This window comes from Schistocerca americana, chromosome 6 (genome assembly GCF_021461395.2).
Source record: "Schistocerca americana isolate TAMUIC-IGC-003095 chromosome 6, iqSchAmer2.1, whole genome shotgun sequence".
Classification (NCBI taxonomy): domain Eukaryota; kingdom Metazoa; phylum Arthropoda; class Insecta; order Orthoptera; family Acrididae; genus Schistocerca; species Schistocerca americana.
Window position 1 is genome coordinate 61011618 of NC_060124.1, and position 24080 is coordinate 61035697.

General features: G+C 43.4%; 1 protein-coding gene across 1 annotated transcript in view; it reads left to right on the plus strand.

Annotated features, from left to right (window-relative positions):
• The window catches only part of LOC124619958 (dipeptidyl aminopeptidase-like protein 6), a gene marked incomplete at its 5' end in the record, with an annotated part of 439288 nt that overhangs the window by 307601 nt on the left and 107607 nt on the right, over window positions 1-24080 (plus strand). Inside the window, 2 exons of the mRNA XM_047146621.1 lie at window positions 21652-21818; window positions 22851-22957. Of these exons, the coding sequence (XP_047002577.1) occupies window positions 21652-21818; window positions 22851-22957 (274 nt within the window). The remainder of the gene's footprint in view (window positions 1-21651; window positions 21819-22850; window positions 22958-24080) is intronic.

Genomic DNA, 24080 nt, shown 5'->3' on the forward strand with positions numbered 1-24080 from the left:
TCTGTCTACCCACGTCCGTAGGTTACTACACGAATATCTCTTGCCAAGTTAAGGGACACAAGGGTGTTATATTAATTGTGTTTTACAATAAGTCTCATGCATTAATAATATAATATATGTGCACATGGTTTGTTCATAGGTTACAACTTTTTAAAATTCTCAGATTCCTACATTTCATTCTTATGTCGATTCTTGTATTGATTCTTATATTTTATTCTTATGTTTATTCTTCAGAGAAATTGGTGCTTTCCCTTTGGTGATACCGATCACAGAAACATTCGAAATACAGAAATTCCGAACACCACGAGAAACTGCGCAAAGGCAGGTTTGCCACAGTGATATTTCTCCTTATGAACCTCACTATGGGAAGAAACAATGCTGAAGATCTCACTCGTTGACAATAATTCCGCGGCAAAACACGTATAACGGATCACTGTTCCGAAAACTAGCACTTGCAGTTCATTATGATACACTAGAGGAATTGCACCCAAAATGATTTTAAATTATTTTTACATTTATTTACTTTTTTCTTCATTCACCTCGAATACAATTAGTAGACGAATAAAGAGAACGTTGTTTTAATATGCACTGGAAACATTCCTGTAGTAATCTTCTATGAACATCGACAGATAAATGGAAAACTAAATTAAAAATAATAACCACGAGTTGCAGAAGTGTGAAGCCGCGACGCCAGTCACTGAGCAACCGCTTCAGTTGAACTATTTTTTGGCTAAAATGCACATAGAGTGCCTTGAAAATTTTTACCATCCATTTATCATGAACGTTCCGGTATCTACGGCAAACCGGAGACGCGTGTTCGCTTAGTTTTAGTCCTTTTCCGCTGATCGAAGTTTCTGGGATATGTGGTTATAGCACTCGCCTTGTTCTCCTCGTAAGGAATAGCTCTGATTATGGTAGTGTTTTGTTTTGTATCCGTACGCGCGCCTACAGTCAACGGCGCGTCACATCTCACAATCCATACTGTTAATGATCGTCTTTATACACCGCATTATAATCATCGATGACAATAACAAATGACAGTGTTTGCTCAGTTATCAAAACCTACACTAGTCTGTATACATAAAAAAACAGTTATGTGACACTCGTATTAAACAAGCAATATAAACCACTTTACATAGTTTACAGTGACATTTACTTATCACTAACCGTTAATTGGTTAAAATGACGAAACTTTATTGACAAATATGGAGTTTAGTGTTTACATCTTTACATGGAAATAATGCAAATGAAACAAATTTGACACTCTTGTCATTCACGAAAAAGTGTCACCGGTCTAATGCAATAATTGTCGTCTGCATATGAACGCCGGCTGATTAACAGGTCACAGCATGCTGTTCATAAGACGACCTACTTCCAAGTCCTGGACGTTCAGTTAACAAGAAACATATTCGGATCCTATTGCGTGAATGAGTAGGACATGTAACAGGTGCTGTGTCGTAAACCAGGATGAGCTGCGTCATCAAAATAACAAAGCACTTTCAAGTTAAACTCATGATACCCTTATCTGCCGCCATACGACCACATTCCACGTAATTTAACCAGTTACGTAGTCCACTAAAATAGAGATAAAAAAGAATAAAAGATATTAAATATTGAAATTATAGTACATGTTACGGCATAGCAGTTTGCTATAATTGACCACCAGGCGACCAGATCGTGTAGAAGAGTACAGCAAACGCGGAAAGTTTATCAAAAAATTCATTCATTCATTCATGCTCAGCTACTAGCCTCAGCACAATTCATCAGTCCTCCGCAGGTCTTCCTGCAATTTGCTTAAGTCTTTTGGTGTTGCTACCTTCCTATACACAACTTCCTCACCTACAAACTGCCCCATTAAAGTTTCAGGTATTGTCCACTAGATCATTTATACAGCGTGTTCAAAAATTCTGTGCCCAAACTAATAGGTATGGTACAGGAGACAAAAGCAAATATGTTTCGTAAAACAACCATGTGCCGGAAACCTGTATTGCGTGAGCATTGAGTATGTGTAGGTAACGTGCGAGTGGAACAGATAAGAAATTCTATCCGTCGCTGTTACAGTAAATGTTAGAGTGAGATACGTGGTATGTTGTGATGTAACACTCTTCGACACTGAGTCAATAAACAGCGGGTAGCACTAGTATCTGCTTGACAGTTGCAGTGTCAATATGGAGCTCCAGCGCACCCTGCAGAACTAGCCGTAGAAGTAACAACCAGTACTTTCGGCAATCGGTTGATCGACGGGCAGTACCTGTACACTGGCCTGCAAGGTCATCGGACCTCGCCCCAGTAGACTTCTTACTCTAGGGCTGTATGAAAGCCGAGATGTGTTCATCCCTTGCTCACTCGAAGGCGGAATTATTTGCAAGAATTCCTGCAGCTACAACGCAAATGCAGAACACACCACGAATTTTCCAGCGAGCACGTAACTCCGTGATACGTCGACACCGGCTCTGTGCTAAGCATAATATGCTCATTTTCAACATTTGTTGTAATGTAATAGTGACCAGGACAATAAAGCAATGAAGAACGTTTAGAACCGTTTTTTTCTCGATCACACACAATAACCTCCAGCGTACCTTCACAAAATACACTCCTGGAAATGGAAAAAGGAACACATTGACACCGGTGTGTCAGACCCACCATACTTGCTTCGGACACTGCGAGAGGGCTGTACAAGCAATGATCACACGCACGGCACAGCGGACACACCAGGAACCACGGTGTTGGCCGTCGAATGGCGCTAGCTGCGCAGCATTTGTGCACCGCCGCCGTCAGTGTCAGCCAGTTTGCCGTGGCATACGGAGCTCCATCGCAGTCTTTAACACTGGTAGCATGCCGCGACAGCGTGGACGTGAACCGTATGTGCAGTTGACGGATTTTGAGCGAGGGCGTATAGTGGGCATGCGGGAGGCCGGGTGGACGTACCGCCGAATTGCTCAACACTTGGGGCGTGAGGTCTCCACAGTACATCGATGTTGTCGCCAGTGATCGGCGGAAGGTGCACATGCCCGTCGACCTGGAACCGGACCGCAGCGACGCACGGATGCACGCCAAGACCGTAGGATCCTACGCAGTGCCGTAGGGGACCGCACCGCCACTTCCCAGCAAATTAGGGACACTGTTGCTCCTGGGGTATCGGCGAGGACCATTCGCAACCGTCTCCATGAAGCTGGGCTACGGTCCCGCACACTGTTAGGCCGTCTTCCGCTCACGCCCCAACATCGTGCAGCCCGCCTCCAGTGGTGTCGCGACAGGCGTGAATGGAGGGACGAATGGAGACGTGTCGTCTTCAGCGATGAGAGTCGCTTCTGCCATGGTGCCAATGATGGTCGTATGCGTGTTTGGCGCCGTGCAGGTGAGCGCCACAATCAGGACTGCATACGACCGAGGCACACAGGGCCAACACCCGGCATCATGGTGTGGGGAGCGATCTTCTACACTGGCCGTACACCACTGGTGATCGTCGAGGGGACACTGAATAGTGCACGGTACATCCAAACCGTCATCGAACCCATCGTTCTACCATTCCTAGACCGGCAAGGGAACTTGCTGTTCCAACAGGACAATGCACGTCCGCATGTATCCCGTGCCACCCAACGTGCTCTAGAAGGTGTAAGTCAACTACCCTGGCCAGCAAGATCTCCGGATCTGCCCCCCATTGAGCATGTTTGGGACTGGATGAAGCGTCGTCTCACGCGGTCTGCACGTCCAGCACGAACGCTGGTCCAACTGAGGCGCCAGGTGGAAATGGCATGGCAAGCCGTTCCACAGGACTACATCCAGCATCTCTACGATCGTCTCCATGGGAGAATAGCAGCCTGCATTGCTGCGAAAGGTGGATATACACTGTACTAGTGCCGACATTGTGCATGCTCTGTTGCCTGTGTCTATGTGCCTGTGGTTATGTCAGTGTGATCATGTGATGTATCTGACCCCAGGATGTGTCAATAAAGTTTCCCCTTCCTGGGACAATGAATTCACGGTGTCCTTATTTCAATTTCCAGAAGTGTATATTTGTTATTGTCTCCGTTGTTGGCGTGTCTCTCGGCATCGCCTACGATGCCGCCAACCCGTAACGCATCTACTCTCAGCGAATTATCTTCAGCTCGACCCCTGCGATCAGGCTGGTTTCCGCGGTATCCGGCTCAGCCCCCACAGGGCCCCCTAGTAACCAGACAGAGTGAGCAGAAGAGAGCAACAGGGGTCGCTCCAGATAAGCACCTCTCACTGCATCTGCCGTAACTTCGATAGCCAATAGCAAAATTGTAACATTCCCTCGGGCGCGTATTTCAGCCTGTTCGTAGCCAGCTAGAGCTTGTTCCGCCTTTGTCAGCCAGTGACTGATGTGTCATCACCGTTTGGACACCGCCTCGGATCGGACGTCGCCTTCGCCATCCGAACGGCTGCGTTCCCGCGATATGTGCTCCGAGCCTTGCTGTTCTGCGCGGTGGACAAGTCGTGCTGTTTGTGAGACGGAAACTTGAATACGTACTTTGTTTTGAAGAGAGACTTTTCAGTGGCCAAAATATAGTAATCTGTGCTCTCAATAATCTGTTTTCGTTTGTGACGAACTTTTCCTTCACATTAGTACGACGAATTTCTGGCAAACGTTTATTTTCATTTGGTGTACTGTATCGGAAACAGAAGACTGTTTGTGTTCGAAGTTTACTTATTCAAATAAATTCTTGTGGAAGTGTTCCAAGTGAGGAATACTTCAGTCGTTATCCCTGTTAGTTTGTGACTGAATTTTTGAGAACCGTATATATGCAGGGTGATTTTTTTCCAACTTGTACAAACTCAGGGATTGATCTATGAGAGGATACGGAAAAATGGTCTACTGAACTTACGTCCGGAAATTCATAGTTTCCATGCTAGAGACTATTTATTCAATCACACATTGTTACAGAGACTACGGTCTAACACGCACCGTACCATGCAGCCACAGGTACAGTGTGTGTTGAAACTGGTTTCCATGTGCCTTAACGCATGCGTGTACGCGCCGCAGCATGTTCTGTCTCACACGTTCACATCGTCCAGGCGGCATCCGAACAGTGAGAAAGTCAGCATGAATGCGCTACTCCAGTGTCTCCACGTCTGGAATGGGCCCTAAATAAACTATACTTTTGAGATGGCCCCATAACCAGAAATCGCACAGCTTGAGATCCGGTGAACGAGCAGGCCATGCAACGGAACCCCCTCTTCCGCTCCAACGACCAAGGAAGGCACGATTGAGATGTGTCTGGACGTTAACGGCGAAGTGGGCTGGAGCACCGTCATGTAGCAGCCACATAACCCTGTAACCCCTCAAATCTCAATCGCACCCGCAAGACACGTCGATACTTTCGGCCTGTTAGGCGACGTGGAAGGAAGACTGGTCCCAAAATAGGGTCGCCAGTTATCTCGGCCCACACATTCAAGCTGCATCGATGCTGATGCTTCGCTGTCATCATACCATGGGGGTTCTGCATCCTATCCCACAGATGACTGTTACGGAAGTTGAAGACACCACTCTGGGTAAAGGTGGCCTCATCTGTGAATATGATAGATGATACAAATCCCGGAATCGTGGTTGCCTGGTGAAGGAACAAGTGACAAAACTGCTCCCGATGTGGAAAGACTATCGCCAGTAAGCCCTACACACGCTGTGAGTGATAGGGGTAGTAACTGTTGTCATGGAGAATGTTTCACACGGTCGTCTGGCATATCCTGTACTGCCGTGTCAACTGTCTGGTACTGACACGGCGGTTGCCCTGCCCAGCGTTAATCACATTTTCCTCCAAGTCTGGTGTCCAAACGTTTTGGGTACGTCCTTCATGATTTCCTGCTTCCTGAAACGACCCTGTCCCAGAAACGCTGTTTCAAACATTGAATGCTGTGGTGGTTGTCGGAGGGGTAGGTCTGCTGATACAATCTTGCTGCCCGCCGCCCGATCCCATTTGCCTTTCCGTAAGTATATACCATGTCGGCAAGCTCTCTATTCCAATACGGAACCTTTGCGTACAAAACTGCATCACATCCATTATAAGGTAAGTCAGCAAGAGAACTGGATCGGACACAGCGATACCAATTACTATGGCAGGAAAAGGTGCTAGGGCATAATGTATGTTCCACCAGATGCGACATAGTCATGAATATGAACAGTGATCCAATACTGTCAAATGTTTTTTATTCCAGTCTTTAATCACAATATCAATTCTTTTGACGATGACTGCTTCAGTCCTTAATGACCATCCTCAGACGAATACTGTTACCCATATAAAATTATTAAAAGGAAATACATTATTTTTGACCGTAAGTTCACCATAAAAGTGTCAGACCTATTATCTTTACACATTTCCTTTTAATAATTTTATATGGGTAACTGTATTCGTCTTTTTACTGTGTCACAATTGGTTCTATAATAGTTATCAATATTTAAAGGTCTGCTACATGCACTTTACCTAATGTGTTTTTATCAGATTATGTTTCTTACGTAAATTATGACTACATCTGAGCCCACAGTAGCGACAAGTATGTAGTATATAGGCAAACAGATTTCTGGTAACTACTGTACTTCAGTAGCCAGTTGCAAAAATGACTGTGTGGACGATGTGGCCTATTCTACACCATATTTTAGATCTATATGACGATGCTGTGCTGAGTATATTTATATGTTTTGACGATGCCATTATGGTCTTACCACATTAGGACATAGTGAAGAGCAGGTACGTTTTACCGTATTTTATCTGTACATTTCCCTGGTTGTATGATAGTACATTGCGATGCGTTATGCTGTATTGTGTTGAAAGACACGCTGTCCACTAAGTCTATATATTTTTGTGTTGTAGATCTGACGATGGTCATTACGGACTGAAACCGGTGATCGTCAAAAGAATTGATATTTTGATCAAAGACTGGAATAAAAAACGTAAAGTATGTGACGTGAGGAAAAGTACCACCCTCTAGGAGGAAACTATGCATATTGTAACTGTGCATGCATAGTACAACGTCTATTAGCCAGCAGTCTCTGTAACAAAGTAAGTTCATTAGGCCTTACTTGTTCTGTATCCTCTCACCGATCAGTCTCTAGATTTTGTACACAGTGGAAGAAATTATCCTGTATGTTGAAAACAGTAAAGGTCCTGTCAAACTTCCTTGAGGTACTCGTGGTATTTTCTTTACATCAGTCGATTTTTTTTTTTCTTTTAAGAGCTACGTGTTGAGTTCTGTCTGTGAGGAAGTCCTCGGTCTAGACACTAATCCGGTCCGATACTCGGTAAGCTCTTTTTTATTTTTCATTATTTTTGCCACTAAACGGCAGTGCGGGGCAGTTGCCAATGTCGAGGAACACGGTATCAACCTGATGATTTCTGATCTCTATGGCGCTATGAATCTCATGGACAAACAGAGCGAGCTAAGTGTCGGAAGATCCCTGTTTGTGATTACGTGTTGGTTTTTGCAGAGGAGGTTTCCGTTAATCAAAATCGCCATAATACGTGGGCACAGAAGGTGCTTCATAATTCCACAGCAGATTGACGTCATCGATGTAAGACCTATGTGTACGTACATCTGTCCTCTGACCCCTCTTGAAAAAGTGAATGACCTACGCTGTAATTGAGTGTTCACCGAAATTCACCTTGCGGGACGGCAACGAATGTGTTCCGCTTGGTGAAGCGGACACCCAACTTTTTCCTTCGTAGGAAAGGCTTTACAAACCAAACACTCTACAGACTCTTCACTACCTACACCGTGGAGTAAAAATTGAAGTTCGTGCGGTGAATGTCCCTCGGCTGCAGGATGTTTGAACAGGTATTCTCCTGTTAATATTGCAAGGTCCAACATTGCTTCGGTACTGTAGTGTTCCTTAAACCTTTCGTCGCTGCACAGAACGTGCTTCTGATCTACTCAGGGGAAGCGCAATGCTCCGGCTGCATATCGTTCAGTGGCACAGACGAACAACCATGGAACGTCGCTATGCGAAAGGGCATATAAAAACAAAATAAATAATTTTGCTAGGCATTTTGTGAATGTGTAATGGTGTTAAACCTGTTGTAAATGGAGAAACCAATTTTCTGAATCGTCTTAACAGATTTATAGAATGAGCAAAGCACGAGTCACAGCGACGCGTAATATAGACTTAAACTGTTACTACAAACCGCAATGAGTTGCACTCTGTTGGTGAGAGGAGTGGCGACAGGAGGCAATTTTTCATTAAGGACACAAGAAATTTAAATTCAGTAGAAAAATGGATAACAAGTACAAGCTAAGACGGACAAGAGAATTTTTCCAAAGTACACACGTAATTGTCTGTACAATTTCATCTTATAACACAGTTAAGAACAGTAAGTTCAAAATCTGCTCATGTAATAAAAAGCCGTTCTTTCGATGTTATTTATTATACAGCTACCAGATTCGCTGATTCAATACATCACCATCAGGCCTTTACTGACACTGAGTGGGTTATTTCGAATCATGTACACGATCCCATAAGTGGGCAACATCTATGCACTGAATTCCGTAGACTGTATCAACGTTCTTGATGGTTGGAGACACAACATCGTTGTTACAGTCTACGGAAACCATGCGTAGATCTTGGCCACGGATGTGATCGTGTGTAAGATTGGAGTTAACCCCCTCAGCGTCAGTTAAGGCCTAAAATGACGTATTAGTCACAGAAACTGATAGCTACATAAAAATAACATCGAAAGAACGGCTTCAGGAATTCCATTTTATTACGTAAGTGGACGGCCGAAGTCCCTCAAACCATCAATCAAAAGGATAGACTTACAGAAACAAAATCTACTCGGTGTTCAATTTCTTCTTACATAACAATTAAGATCGGTACGCTCAAAATCTACTCGTTGATACGACCATAACTCAAAGCTACAGTCAGTCGATTTAATGTGAAACTAAATATGCCTTGAAGTTAAACAATACTCTAGGTTTAAGATAAACAATGTGACAATAATCGAAACTGTGATTTTTGCCAACTCCCCATCCACAACTCCGTATTCAGGCTACTAAAAGCGACAACAAATGAAGCTACGAAGAAAATTCGGTGCAAAACCGCAATCAACCTGATGTCAGTTGTGAGAACAAAAACGTGTAAATGCGAAATGGCGTTCAACATTTATAGTATATTAATTTACATCGGTATTTTAGAAAGTTTTCAGATTACCCATACGAATCGAATAATCCGCGGAAAACACAAAACAAAGCTATATATATCGTGTTGTTCTACATGTAAGTACAACATATATCGTAGAGCAACAGTAAATTTATGTCTGAGAAAACCTAGATTTGTTACAAATGTAGTAGAAACGAGATATAATTATTTTTATTTTAGATTTTATTAAAAGTGGTCTGACACTTAATTTCCCTTTTCAAAATTTTCTAGAATACAATGTCTTCAGGAGCGGATTCGCACACTTCAAGTTGATATCAATGTGCAGTAACTGCTACTGACAAGGGAACCGACAGATCTGTCAATAACCGAATTTCATTCCTGGACGCATATTATGGCTGGCGTTTCACATGTACCCGAAACGAAATAATATCATCCAGTGGGTTATATTTCTTGACACGTACACGCAAAAAGACAATTGTTGGGATACTTCGTAGGAACTTTCGCGTTACTGACAGCAAAAATAACACAGTTTCTTCAGTACAGAGCGTATCGTTGGCAGGCTACGTTCATTCAGTTCCAACAGAGACAACCAAAGAAAGAAAAAAGAAAAAATTATCCTGTGATTGCATTTTATGGAACGCATATTTCTGTACAGGCAAATGAAGCTTGCAAAGTACTGGCGAATTCCTCACTGCGCTAATTTTGCTTTTTGTATAAAAAAGAACTAGGAACAAATTGTTTTGCTAGTTTACCGACGTTCTTAGGTACGTTTCATCCCTCTGGCTTGAATCTAAAACATTAATGAATAAAAAAAAAGAAAGTGCAAGTTTGGATCTCTCTGTCGTCCTAGACGTCTCTTTATGGTTCTACTCTTTTGGTACAGTTGTTGTTTTTGTTGTGGCGTAGCAAGACAGCCACGCCACGGAAGTAGCCGAAAGGCACGCGTTTAGTTCACGCAGGCAAGAGATAGGCCTGTAACAGGATACGTGATGAATGCTATAAAGAAAAGTACGTAGCTTCTGGAATACTTAACTTTAATCCATCCTTGTTGTATACATCGCTCTTGACGATACAAGTGAGACACTTTAGATACAAGCTATGTAAGGCTAATGGCGCCTTGCTAGGTCGTAGCCATGGACTTAGCTGAAGGCTATTCTAACTATCTGCTTGGCAAAGGAGCGAGGCTTCGTCAGTGTAGTCGCTAGCTACGTCGTCCGTACAACTGGGCTGAGTGCTAGTCCGTATCTCGAGACCTGCCTTGTGGTGGCGCTCGGTCTGCGATCACACAGTGGCGACACGCGGGTCCGACATGTACTAATGGACCGCGGCCGATTTAAAACTACCACCTAGCAAGTGTGGTGTCTGGCGGTGACACCACAGTTTTTACATAGTTTATGTCGATGCTGTGCATTGACCAGATTTGTTAACGTAGTTTTGCTGCTTAAGGTTTTGAAGTACGCTAGTCGGGCTCTGTATTACATACCAGGTACAGCATGAGTCGCACATCTGAGCAATCTGGCTGACGAAAGTACTATTCTCGGATTTGCCGCCGGATCATATTATGCAAATCGCACAATATTTCGTCGATATAGATAATCGCCCAGCGACGTCGAAATTTATCAGGCAAGGAGAACCAACATGCGTGTGCGAGAAGACTTTCGCAGTTGGAGGAAAGCGGCGCTCAGTGTGTGCCCTCTGCGGGGAGCCACTGAAGACCTTCCTCGCGTACACTGTGGGCAATGACTGTGCAATTGTGGTTAAAAGCTGAACCAAATCTCCGGAATGAGCTGCATCGAGTCTGAAGTTGTTATTTCTCCTGTTTTAATTCAATGTAAGCCATTTCTGTATTCCAAGAGGCGCTTAATTGAAAACCTGCATCCCAGATGATAAGACTGCCCCCCGTACGGATATGTATTGCCTTCTTGAGAGCATAGTCCAAGATAGGGGCGCTATGTTCACAACTCTCCTCCCACCGCGAGCGTCTTCCCGTACAAGTGTATTGCCTGCTCCCACCCTGATAAATTTCGACACCGTCGTGCGATTATCATCAGTCGCGCCTTGTAGCAGTGACAACAACAGTTACCATCACCTGAAGATGAGAATGTGTATCGACGAAACATTTTGGATTTCGCGCAACACGATCCAGCGGCAAACCCGAGAAGTGTATTTGCAACCGATCCTTCGGGAAAGCTTGGAAAATCACATCTGGTAACTTTACGGGGAGGAAATGGCAAACGACATAAATGAGTTTAACAAGTTACGCAATAAGAGAGACAGATTTCTATGCATTATGGCCTCTTTAGTAAGACGTCGTAACAAGCAAATTGTTCGATCACTGCATCAAAAAGATCTATTTCAAACTCTCAACAGTATCCTGGGATTGGGTAGATAGTGTCACCTGAATGCTGGTTGATTAGTATAAGCAACAAGGTAAGCTTCACCGAATAACAAGTATACTGCTCTCGAGGCCCAATCGCAAGAAGGGAATACACCAGGTCGACGCACGGTGATTAATTTCACGGATATTGTCCTGGAAGTCTCAGCGGTTTCGGTGATCGAGAAAGGTCTGAACTGTGTATCAATACCTGGGACAGCTCCATTTATAAATATGATAGCTAAGGTAGAACAGGCCATTTTGAAACTTCCCAGTGACGTTGATGAAAAAATTAGGACGGGTAGCTGCCAAATTGTGACCCGAGCCCTACCGAAAACGTTTAATATAAATTCATCATAAAGGCAGGTTCTGCGAAACTTTAGAACGGACAAAAATCTCGTCATTTTACCTGCCAACGAAGGGTACATCACAGTACTCTCTCACGTGCTGAGTGCAACAGTAAGATAGAGGCACTGCTCGACGATCCTGTTTATGGCAAGCTAAGAGAGGGTTCGACTGGCAAGATTCCGGGAAAAAACAGATCTTCTGAAGAAGAGATCTCTTCCGAATACACTCATTAAGGGCCTGCGCTAACAGGCTGCAGTTAACCTAAGACTTTATGGCCTAGTGAAGATCCGTAAGGATAGGTCTCCGGTTGGCCTAATAGTGAGCAACAGTGCAGCCCAAAACATATTTCGTGGCTAAATATCTTACTTCACTGTTGGGATCCACCGTAGGGAAATGTAACTACACTCCTGGAAATTGAAATAAGAACACCGTGAATTCATTGTCCCAGGAAGGGGAAACTTTATTGACACATTCCTGGGGTCAGATACATCAGATGATCACACTGACAGAACCACAGGCACATAGACACAGGCAACAGAGCATGCACAATGTCGGCACTAGTACAGTGTATATCCACCTTTCGCAGCAATGCAGGCTGCTATTCTCCCATGGAGACGATCGTAGAGATGCTGGATGTAGTCCTGTGGAACGGCTTGCCATGCCATTTCCACCTGGCGCCTCAGTTGGACCAGCGTTCGTGCTGGACGTGCAGACCGCGTGAGACGACGCTTCATCCAGTCCTAAACATGCTCAATGGGGGACAGATCCGGAGATCTCGCTGGCCAGGGTAGTTAACTTACACCTTCTAGAGCACGTTGGGTGGCACGGGATACATGCGGACGTGCATTGTCCTGTTGGAACAGCAAGTTCCCTTGCCGGTCTAGGAATGGTAGAACGATGGGTTCGATGACGGATTGGATGTACCGTGCACTATTCAGTGTCCCCTCGACGATCACCAGTGGTGTACGGCCAGTGTAGGAGATCGCTCCCCACACCATGATGCCGGGTGTTGGCCCTGTGTGCCTCGGTCGTATGCAGTCCTGATTGTGGCGCTCACCTGCACGGCGCCAAACACGCATACGACCATCACTGGCACCAAGGCAGAAGCGACTCTCATCGCTGAAGACGACACGTCTCCATTCGTCCCTCCATTCACGCCTGTCGCGACACCACTGGAGGCGGGCTGCACGATGTTGGGGCGTGAGCGGAAGACGGCCTAACGGTGTGCGGGACCGTAGCCCAGCTTCATGGAGACGGTTGCGAATGGTCCTCGCCGATACCCCAGGAGCAACAGTGTCCCTAATTTGCTGGGAAGTGGCGGTGCGGTCCCCTACGGCACTGCGTGGGATCCTACGGTCTTGGCGTGCATCCGTGCGTCGCTGCGGTCCGGTCCCAGGTCGACGGGCACGTGCACCTTCTGCCGACCACTGACGACGACATCGATGTACTGTGGAGACCTCACGCCCCACGTGTTGAGCAATTCGGCGGTACGTCCACCCGGCCTCCCGCATGCCCACTATACGCCCTCGCTCAAAGTCCGTCAACTGCACATACGGTTCACGTCCACGCTGTCGCGGCATGCTACCAGTGTTAAAGACTGCGATGGAGCTCCGTATGCCACGGCAAACTGGCTGACACTGACGGCGGCGGTGCACAAATGCTGCGCAGCTAGCGCCATTCGACGGCCAACACCGCGGTTCCTGGTGCGTCCGCTGTGCCGTGCGTGTGATCATTGCTTGTACAGCCCTCTCGCAGTGTCCGGAGCAAGTATGGTGGGTCTGACACACCGGTGTCAATGTGTTATTTTTTCCATTTCCAGGAGTGTATTAGACGCAGAATTCAGAGGAATTTATAGGACCCCTGAAGACACTTATGCTACGAACGTCGGATCTTTTGGTTAGTTTTTGCGTTGTATCTTTACTTACCCCGGCAGAACTTGTGAGAACTTACCAGCAGATAGTTTGAGAAAGATACTGTGGCACAAGATTAAATATCTGCTTATTGACATGGCCAAGTAAAACGCAATTACATTTTTACGAAAAAGGCTAAGGGAACGAGGAACAGCTACACAAGGTTTAGAGAAAACATCTTTCGCCCTTTAGTTTACACATTGTATTTAAACAAGACCCAAAATTTTTCAATTAAGAAAACATTCCCAGTGTTTTAAGAAATATAATTTAAATATAAGACACGTAGTATAACCCACACTCCAACTCAAGCGCTTGGGAAAGGTTCACAATTAGCTAACTCTTAATGGAAATGTTAACCATCAGATTTTACACTTTTCTCTTAGTTAAAAGCAACAGCAACTTTTTAAAAAAAAGGTATTAATCATTTAAGAAGAACAACAATTTAAGAGACACTGCCAACATCTACTTTCAAGGAAAGCTTCGAATTATGTATGTTTGCTTTAAAATATTAAGGTCTACATGATTTCACCATACTTAGAGCAATGAAATTCAAGGAATATACAAGGGTTGGAACTTTAATAGTGGCAACTATTTATTTACAACTCGTACAATATAGATACGCCTTTAAAAGTTTTACTGACCTTCAAAGTAGTCACCAGCATTGTGTATATCTCGTTTCCAGCGATGTGGAAGTCGTAGGATACTCTTAGCAGTGCCAGTCGTGTTGACAGTTCAGGCGGCGCCGTCTATTGCCCGATGAAATTGTAGCAGCTCTGAATGGAATGCTGTGAAGTGTTTCCTTCAGTTTAGAAATCGAGTTGAACTCACGAGGGCTTACGTCAGGGGAGTGCAGTAGGTGGTATAGCACTTAGCAGCCCCATCAGTCAAACAAGTCGGTAACAGCTTGCACTGTACGTGCATGAGCATTGTCCTGCAAAATGATGGTCAGGTCCTGCAGAATGTGTCATCACTTCTGTCTCTAAGCTGGTCGTAGGTTATGTTTCAAAAATGAACAGCATAGAGACAGTGCCTGGAAGGTGTAGCTAAATGTACAAAGAAAACAGTTTTGATTTTCTCTGTGGTTTCCATTTCGCGACCTATAGTTCCTTACTTTCCGAATAACCCTCGCACTAAGTCTTCTCTTCGTCCACCTAATGACAGGGGAGTTATATCCAGACCAAAATTCCAACAAAAGCAGTTAATTAAATTCTGCAGCTGCTAGGAACAGGTTTGGAGCATAATCTCAATGTTATTCTCTCCCATTTTTTCAGATTTTCCTGTATCAGTTACTAGATTTTTGCAACTAAATAACCCTTTTTTTATTATTTGGTCCTAATATGCATCGAAGTTCATGAAGGCAGATATGAAGCTGTGGAAGCTCTAACCCACTGACTGCACAAGCAACTCGGTCGATCGAAATGATAAATTGTTGTTTGTACATAGATCCTGCATCAAACCTGACTGTGTTTGTTCACAACATTTTAAGTAATGACAAGAATCTTCATCTTTACGTCAACTGCGAATTTATTTATAGTATTACCTATTAATGACTTCTTTACACGTATACGATAATGGAAGTTGCAAAATTATGAAGTTTACTTGAAGTAAAATTTCAGAAACCGTGTAACCATAGGACAGTCTCATAGGTCTCCCTCAGTAACGGTGAATTGGCTACCACGAGCAGCTCTGAATCTCACGGATAGCTATTCTTTCGTACTTCACTGAGTTTCATTTTGACGCATTTCGTACCATGTAAATCTTTCTTCCATTTATGCAATTTACATCTAGATTTTGCAAAATGAAACTGACTTTGTACATTGTTTAACATTCTTTACGCTTTCCCTCTCCCTAGTTTAACGAAAAAAATTGCAAACATTTCTTGTCACTGAAAGATATTAGTGTCCATGTTTTCTTTGGACTTGGAAAGTATTGCATTTTTGATCCGTTTCACACAACAATCATCGTACGAACCACAATTCACGGAATTGTCAGTGTTATTCCCTGTTTCTTCTCATCTTTACACAATTTCTAGTGAAATGTCGACATCATTCAAATGAATTTCCAATAAATTTACTAAGACATATGTAAGTCTTCGGGAAAAGTATGGGAGTTCGATGCCATAACAAGTTGTTCATATTTGTCTTTGCAAGGTTGAAAACATTAATTGGATCCCACATTACTACGAAACTCTGGAACCAGCACAAGGAAAGATGCTTTTAGCAAGAATGTATGAAGAAAATACAAAATGGTTCATATGGCTCTGAACACTATGGGACTTAACATCTGAGGTCATCAGTCCCCTAGACTCAGAACTACTTAAACCTAACTAACGTAAAGACATCACACACATCCATGCCAGAGGCAGGATTCGAACCCACGACCGTAGCAGGAGCGCGGTTCCGGACTGCAGCGCCTACAACAGGTCGGCCACAACGGCCGGCTATGGAGAAAATACAAATAAAAGTAATTCAGCTTCATCTCTACTGTCAACACTTACAAGGGAACCTCCCCATCGCACCCCCCTCAGATTTAGTTATAAGTTGACACAGGGATAGGCCTTGAAAAACTGAACACAGATCAATTGAGAAAACAGGAAGAAGTTGTGTGGAACTATGAAAAAAATAAGCAAAATATACAAACTGATTAGTCCATGCGCAGCGTAGGCAACATCAATGAGTGTCTTAGCTTACGAGCGCAGTGGTCCCGTGGGTAGCGTGAGCAGCTGTGGAGCGACAAGTCCTTGGTTCAAATCTTCTCTCGGGTGAAAATTTTAATTTTTTATTTTCAGATAATTATCAAAGTTCAGGCACTCACACATAATCAACTTCGCTCTCCAAAATTCCAGGACATTTTCAGATTTGCTTGGACATATACAGAATTTGACGGTCTACGCACGGAAACATTTGAAAACGTAAAAAACATATGTTTTGACAGAGCACAGGAAAAACTGTGCGACTCTGAAACTGTTGCATTCATTTGATGCAGTTTATGTGACAAACTCTTATGTTTTCATCACTTTTTTTGGAGTGATTATCACATCCACAAGAAAACCTAAATCGGTCATGGTAGAATAATCTTTTTACCCATTCGCCAAGTACACTAGTTAGGTGGGTCGACAACATATTCCTGTCATGTGACGAACATGCCGTCACCAGTGTCGTATCGGTTGACCTATGACCTTGCGATCAAATGTTTTCGGTTCCTATTGGAGAGGCACGTCCTTTCGTCTACTAATCGCATGGTTTTGCGGTGCGGTCGCAAAACACAGACACTAAACTTATAACAGTGAACAGAGACGTCAATGAATGAACGGCCAGATCGCAACTTTGCGAAAGTAAAGAAAGTAAAATTTTCACTCGAGGCAGGATTCGAACCAAGGACCTTGCGTTCTGCAGTCGCTCAGTCTAACCACGAGACCATGGCGCTAATCAACTAACATTGTCCTTTATGTTGCTTATCTTGCACATGAACTACTCAGTTTGTATATTTTGCTTATATTTTCATAGTTCCACACAACTTCTTCCTGTTTTCTCGATTGATCTGTGTTCAGTTTTTCAAGGCCCATCCACTGTGTCAATTTATAACTAAATCTGAGGGGGGTGCGATGGGGAGGTTCCCTTGTTAGTAATAGCGCAAAGGGAACTGCTAATTATTATAGATATTAAATGAGTTGTGGGTTCTAGATAATAGTGACTGAACAATTGTTACAGACAAACTATCAACGAAAAATGAAATCCACTAAATAACGATCACGTTGCGCAGTGTTATCTGTTTATCAATGAGCTGAGGATCAGGGATATCCGCTTGCCATGTTTTTCATGCACTATCTGTTATAACTACAGTAGGAGTGTACAGTTCTCGAGCCGCATGAACGGCTACGAATTCGTCAATTTTCAGCATTTTTTTAAACCCTTGCAGTGTGTTTGGCATTCAAAATTTTGTCATTTTATTTCTTTCAGTGTCTTCTTCGTGTATAAAAATTTCAGGGCAGATTTCTACATGTCGGAGTGGACCATTCCCTTGCTATACAAATACGGGAACGTCATTCCATGCTGCTTCAAATCTATTCCATAGTGCGTTAATTGTTGTAGCTGGTAAACTGTTGACATATGTTTTCAGTGGGTGAGACCTGGATAAAGTGCTAGCTGGGAGGTACAGTTTACCTTTTTAGCATAGCCCTAAGATGCTACAGATCATATCCCCAGTGACTTTCAAGGATGGAAAGCGCCCCAAAATATCATCCAAATTTAAAAGAAACAAGGTCGCACAATGGATAACGTCTTATTAAGTGAAAATTGCTAGAGATAGCCCAATGAAACACGGAATTGTGGCTACCACACCTGACAAGGATATATTTATGAAGGAATCCATCACAATACAAAAGGAAAATAACGCTCAACAAAAGATTCTAGTTTATTGCAAAGAGACGTCAAAATGACTTATGCACTGAGTCAAGAGTACAAACATTTAACATACGGACATGGGATTGGAAATACGAACTATAATGTTTGTGAAAATTTGGGGGATACATAAGTGAACGATATGCAATTGCTATATGGCCTACGATTGCAAAAAATGTTAATGATTTAAAGAAAAGTCCTGAAAAACCATGAGCACCAATTCAGTCACCTAACGTATGGTGGGTGCAATTACGTGGCTGCGAAAATTAGATCTGAAAACGGAAATCCTGAGGCCGAATAACTGACTTCATGCTCGTCTCTTCTCTGTGACTGCAACACTATTGTTGAAACTTCCTGATAAAATTTTTACTTAAACTTGCAGGCTTTCAAATTACTACGCACCCTCCGACTCAGAGTTGAAATAGTAAAAGTATTGGCTGGTTTCGTTGTCTAGGCGCTCGGATACATACTTGCTGCATTACTGGCCAAATACTGCTGAGTCTACAGTATAAGAATGCACACATGAATCTAATGGTCGATGGCTTCTATCACTCGGCAATTGCGAATTATGAAAGTAACATGTAAATTTATAAATGAAAAAATTACAATTAAATAAAATCTGCAGGTACTATCTCAACGACTTTAAATAATGAATACGATAGTAGAAATACTTTTGAGAATGCGGTATATTTCTGCGAAGCACTTATTGGTGGCGATGGTCCAGAAATTAAATTAAATATAAGTTGAGTAACAGGGAAACAATAGATTTCCACTGCACGTAATTAGTTCAAAAATGGCTCTGAGCACTATGGGACGTAACTTCTGACGTCATCAGTCCCCTAGAACTTAGAACTAGTTAAACCTAGCTAACCTAAGGACGTCACACACATCCATGCCCGCGGCAGGATTCGAACCTGCGACCGTAGCGGTCGCGCAGTTCCAGACTGTAGCGCCTAGAACCGCTCGGCCACCCCGGCCGGCACGTAATTAGTTATGAACAACAACATAACTCGCGAGATATTCACTTCTTAACGCACACTACGTCTTCACTGCAGAAGCCACGGAAATCATACAAGACCATAGGTCGGCACTCCGAAATATTTGTGTCCTCCGTGACCACGCGCAAACTGCTCCACCGTCCTCCGACTGTGCGTCCGTTGCGCTATACTGTGCGCGTCCAGCACTCACTCCCGTGTCCTGTGCCGCACCGTCCAGAACTGCCGCCCTGCTCAGGACTCCGGAAACGATGCTCCTCCCCAATTGCATACAGTCTCTCCACGTGTCTTTTTTGCAACGATCGCTGTGATTGGTTAGGGCGGTACCACCCTGTGTTCAAACCAACGCACACTCACAAACGTAATGAAACATATCCGAAATACTGGATCTATATTTAAATACTTGAAATTAAATATATATTCCCACGGCTGGACCATAAAGACGCTCTAACACACATTATTAAATACATAAACAATTAAATAATCAACTTTTGTGGTCCTGTCCTCCTCAGTTGCGCATAATACTACGGTATATTGATAATTTTCACTTATGGATCGTCTGACAGCAACTGAATAAAACACAATTTTAGTGCCATACGCGTTTCGCCTTTATTTTCTGCACACACACACACACACACACACACACACACACACACACATACGCAGTCCCCCCCCCCAAAAAAAATTACGTAACACCAAAATACAGACAGACACACACACACAGCACAAAAAAATACATATCACACCACAACACACACACACACACACACACATACACAGGACAAAAACAAAAATAAATAAATACAATAAAATAAAATAAAATAAAATTAATACCACACCAAAACACACACACACACACACACACACACACACACACACACATACACAAACGCACACACAAATGCATACACGAACAGACCACAGATACTTCAATAGTTACACTCATAAGTTTGGCAGTAATATTCGATCTTTGGCAAAAACATTTGACAGTCGGCAACAGAAAACAAAACATTGCATTAAAACAAGCGTTCAGTGTATAGTGCTGTGGAATGTGGAAAAAACAGCAAATTGGCGCTCATAGAAAGAAGAACAACACCAAAAATGCAACAGGAGCGTAATATGTAAGAAACTGCCTACGCAACCTGTAAGTACAGTTCAAAACATTACTACTTAATAGGAAATACCAACCACCAGAACTGTTTATAACCTATAGGCACAGTGACAAAAATGTAAATAAAATAGCTAACATATGTACATATTCCAGGCCACTGATGATGCCTTGCAGAAAATAAAGGCGAAACGCGTATGGCACTAAAATTGTGTTTTATTCAGTTGCTGTCAGACGGTCCATAAGTGAAAATTATCAATATACCGTAGAATTAAATAATCATATATCAAAAGAAAAGAAGCAAAAGGTAGGCCAGTAGCCTAATGTGTCTATGCTCTCTACAACACAGTAAATATTTAACCAATTTCTCCATGAATAGTACATATCGGATATAAACAAAAACATAGATGAATAAATATATTTATAAGCATGCTGCTACCGTTTTTGCGTGTAACTGTGGAGTACTTATGGTCTGACACTATCGATAGTAATCGGTCACTTTGACCTCCAATAACGCATTTACTATTCAAGTTACATGCCTGTAATTCATACCAATTTAGGTTTACACAAATAGCTTTCTAGAGACACGGTGATCCACAAATCGGATGAAGAGTTTCTATTTTGGAAATTCGTTCCTGGATTTTACTTGTATAATTTAACGTCAAATACTAAACTTTAAACAGATAAAGATATTGAACATCTGATTACACAATCATAATCGTCGTGCAAATAATAGTAATGTGCATGTTTCTCTTTGAGGTATCATGATTCATCTGCCTACTATTAATTTCTATGAGGGGGAGGGAGGGGGGTAGAGGTAGAGGCATAGCCCTCTAATTACGGGCCGGCGTATTGTTGATGACATTCTCCGACACCATGTGGAACTTTTCCTACATGGTGCACCACGGGCACTTTCCCAGGAAGATAATGCTTGTCCGCATACAGCTCGGGTTGCTCCAGACTTCCTATGCCACGTTCTGCCTCTCACAGCCGACCTGCTCCCCTACGTATGGGACCAGGTGAAGCGCCAGACGCCACCGTGTCACCGTGTCGCTGTTCGAGGTTCGTGGACCAGTCTACCTCAGAAAATCGTCAGACGTCAACTCGATGCCGGACCGTGTTGCAGCATGCATTTCAGCAAAAGGTGGACCAATGCGTTATTGATGTAGCACTGTATTTGTCCTCTTGTTCTCGCTGTATTTGTTACTTGCCTTCATTTTGGGATGAAGTGAATCTCCCATCTGTAACACTACGTCTAAAAAAAATTCATTTCAATCCGATGTTCGCCTCTTGATGCACTATCTTCAGTGCTAGTGAATGTATTCTGGCTTAAAATGTAGTGGACTACGTGTCTCCACAGCCTGCGGCTACGGCCTGGGTCTGAGTAGTGCGTTTGTGTTTGTACAGAGGAGGTGCTGGGCAGCAACGAAGCGCTGTGGATGTCCAACGACGGCCACCTGCTGCTGTTCGCCACGTTCAACGACACGCTCGTGGAGGAACAGCGCTTCCCCTGGTTCGGCACGCAGGACGACGGAAAGCTGTACCCCGAGATCCGTAGCCTGCGCTACCCCAAGGTAACCTCTCGACCCACGTCGCATTAGATCACTCAATCACACACACACACACACACACATACACACACACACACACACACACACACTGTTCATCCTGTAGGCCCACAGTGAGTATATCCTCAAGTTTGCGAACTACTTCTGAAACAAATATGCATAATGTACAGCGTGAAGAAAAAATCATACACTCCTACTTCACAGCGTTAGTCCTTCCATAGTAGCAAATAAACATACAAAAATTTCTGTATCAACATTTCGTTATGCAAATATTTTTAGCAGAAAGCGAATGCCAAAGAGTGGCAACTTGGGAATCCAGAAATGTCATTTATTATAAGTATCTGCATTCAAGACATCTTAAACAGCACTAAACAGCTAATGGCATGGGTAATGAGTGGGTAAAGATACTTAAAGTGGAGGATTCGGCTTCAGTTATAAGTTTATTTCTTATTTTTTCTAATTTTAGTCTGAATGATAAGATATTTCACTTCTTAACCATTATACAGTAATAACAGCACATATCGTACAGCAGGTGTGCCGCTCTCCAAAGACGTCAGTGCTCTCTTTGGAAGAGTTACTAGTATACTTTCCGGTGACTTTATTACTTCTTGACTATCTAATTAATTTAAAGATATCTTCAGTTGAAAAAATGATTTATGGAAGCCATGACCGATTTCGGGACGTGATACCGTGCAGCTGCCTACAGCAGAGAGTTTCCGCCTGAGAGATAGTGATTTAGAGCCCTTCCACTGACTGGCCCGATAGCACGTTGTGCATTACCAAACACAACAATTTTAAGCACCTCAAGATGGGATTTTAACATCCCGAAACCGGTCGTGGTTTGGCTAAACCATTAATTCAAATGAAGCGGATCTCTTTAAATTAATTAATCATGCATGTCAGTTGCGAATGTCCTGCATCTTCACTAGTTACACAGTACTGTGTCATTATTCTTATCCTTCAAAAAGAGTGGAAGGTTAATTGTATGTACCGTGTTTAATATCAAGCACCAGCTACAGGAGTGGTCTGTGTCCACAGCCCGGAACGCCTAATCCTGTGGTGACGCTATCAGTGGCTGACTTGGCGGACCCGAAGAACATCCGCACCAGGGACCTGAAGCCACCGAGTGCGCTCAACCACACAAAGTAAGCCACCCTACGTGTTCGCCTCCACACTCTCGGTAGGCTCTGGAGTCAGGTTGATTTACAGTGCATTCTGGTTCAGTGGAAATACTAAATCATCATTAGCCGTTTCTCATCTGCTAATTCATAAAGGCATCTTTCACAGTTCTCTGCAAAGTATGAATTGACGTTTTATGCATTAAAGTATGTCACGCCTGCATCTTGATGTTATTTATCCATTTTAGATATGAGCTCACTGGACAAATAATTATTTACCTCTATCAAAATCATTATAAACATTATTTAATGCCTCGTAAATCCACACCAGGACTTGATAACTGCCTGTATTCGGTTAGTAAGTGAGTCTAAAAGATTCTGCAGGTGGGTCACAGCGAGGTTAAGTCACTCGCAGCTCAACTTCACCAAATTGTGGGGATGTTGATGTCGGCGTTTTACCTGTTGTTCTAACATGGCCCACAGAATTTCACTGGGGTTAAAGTCAGGTGATTTTGAAGGAGAATTGAAATATATAGGGTGGGGAAGTGTTCAGAAAACTTCGGAGTTGTCGTCTTAATGTGCCTATGTGACAAATGGCCTCTTGTGAGGTGACCAATTCCAAGTGTTCATTGCATCCAGTTCTCATCGCAATTTTCTCTCGCTAACAGATGGGGATGGGCTTTTATTCACTGTCTGCAGCCATTTCTGTTGGGCTTGGTAGCGATTTTGATTCGCAAGCCGTGAAACGCGTCTCCTTTCCCTCCGTCAGGATCTTGCTCTGAACACAACTCCGACGTCGCATTTCGCGGCTCCGTGTGTTACTCCGCTGTTTTTGGACACGTTGGACAGTTTGCCGCGAAATACCAGCAAACGTAGCAACTTCACACACCGTATTGCCATGGGTATGACCAAATACGATTGCCTCTTTTTGCCATTCTGTCACGTTCTAAGATTTACACATGTTTTATGTACAACCTCCTCTTGAAACATGAATATCTCAGTCGTCGCTAATGGTTTATGCTGACATAGACGCAGTGCGCACGGTTGAATACATGACTCGATCTCGACGCCGTTTGTAAAGGCTTAACGATTCGCCTGTGACATTTTGTACGGTGAGCTTAGGATCTCTTTTACAATAAAACAAATTCAG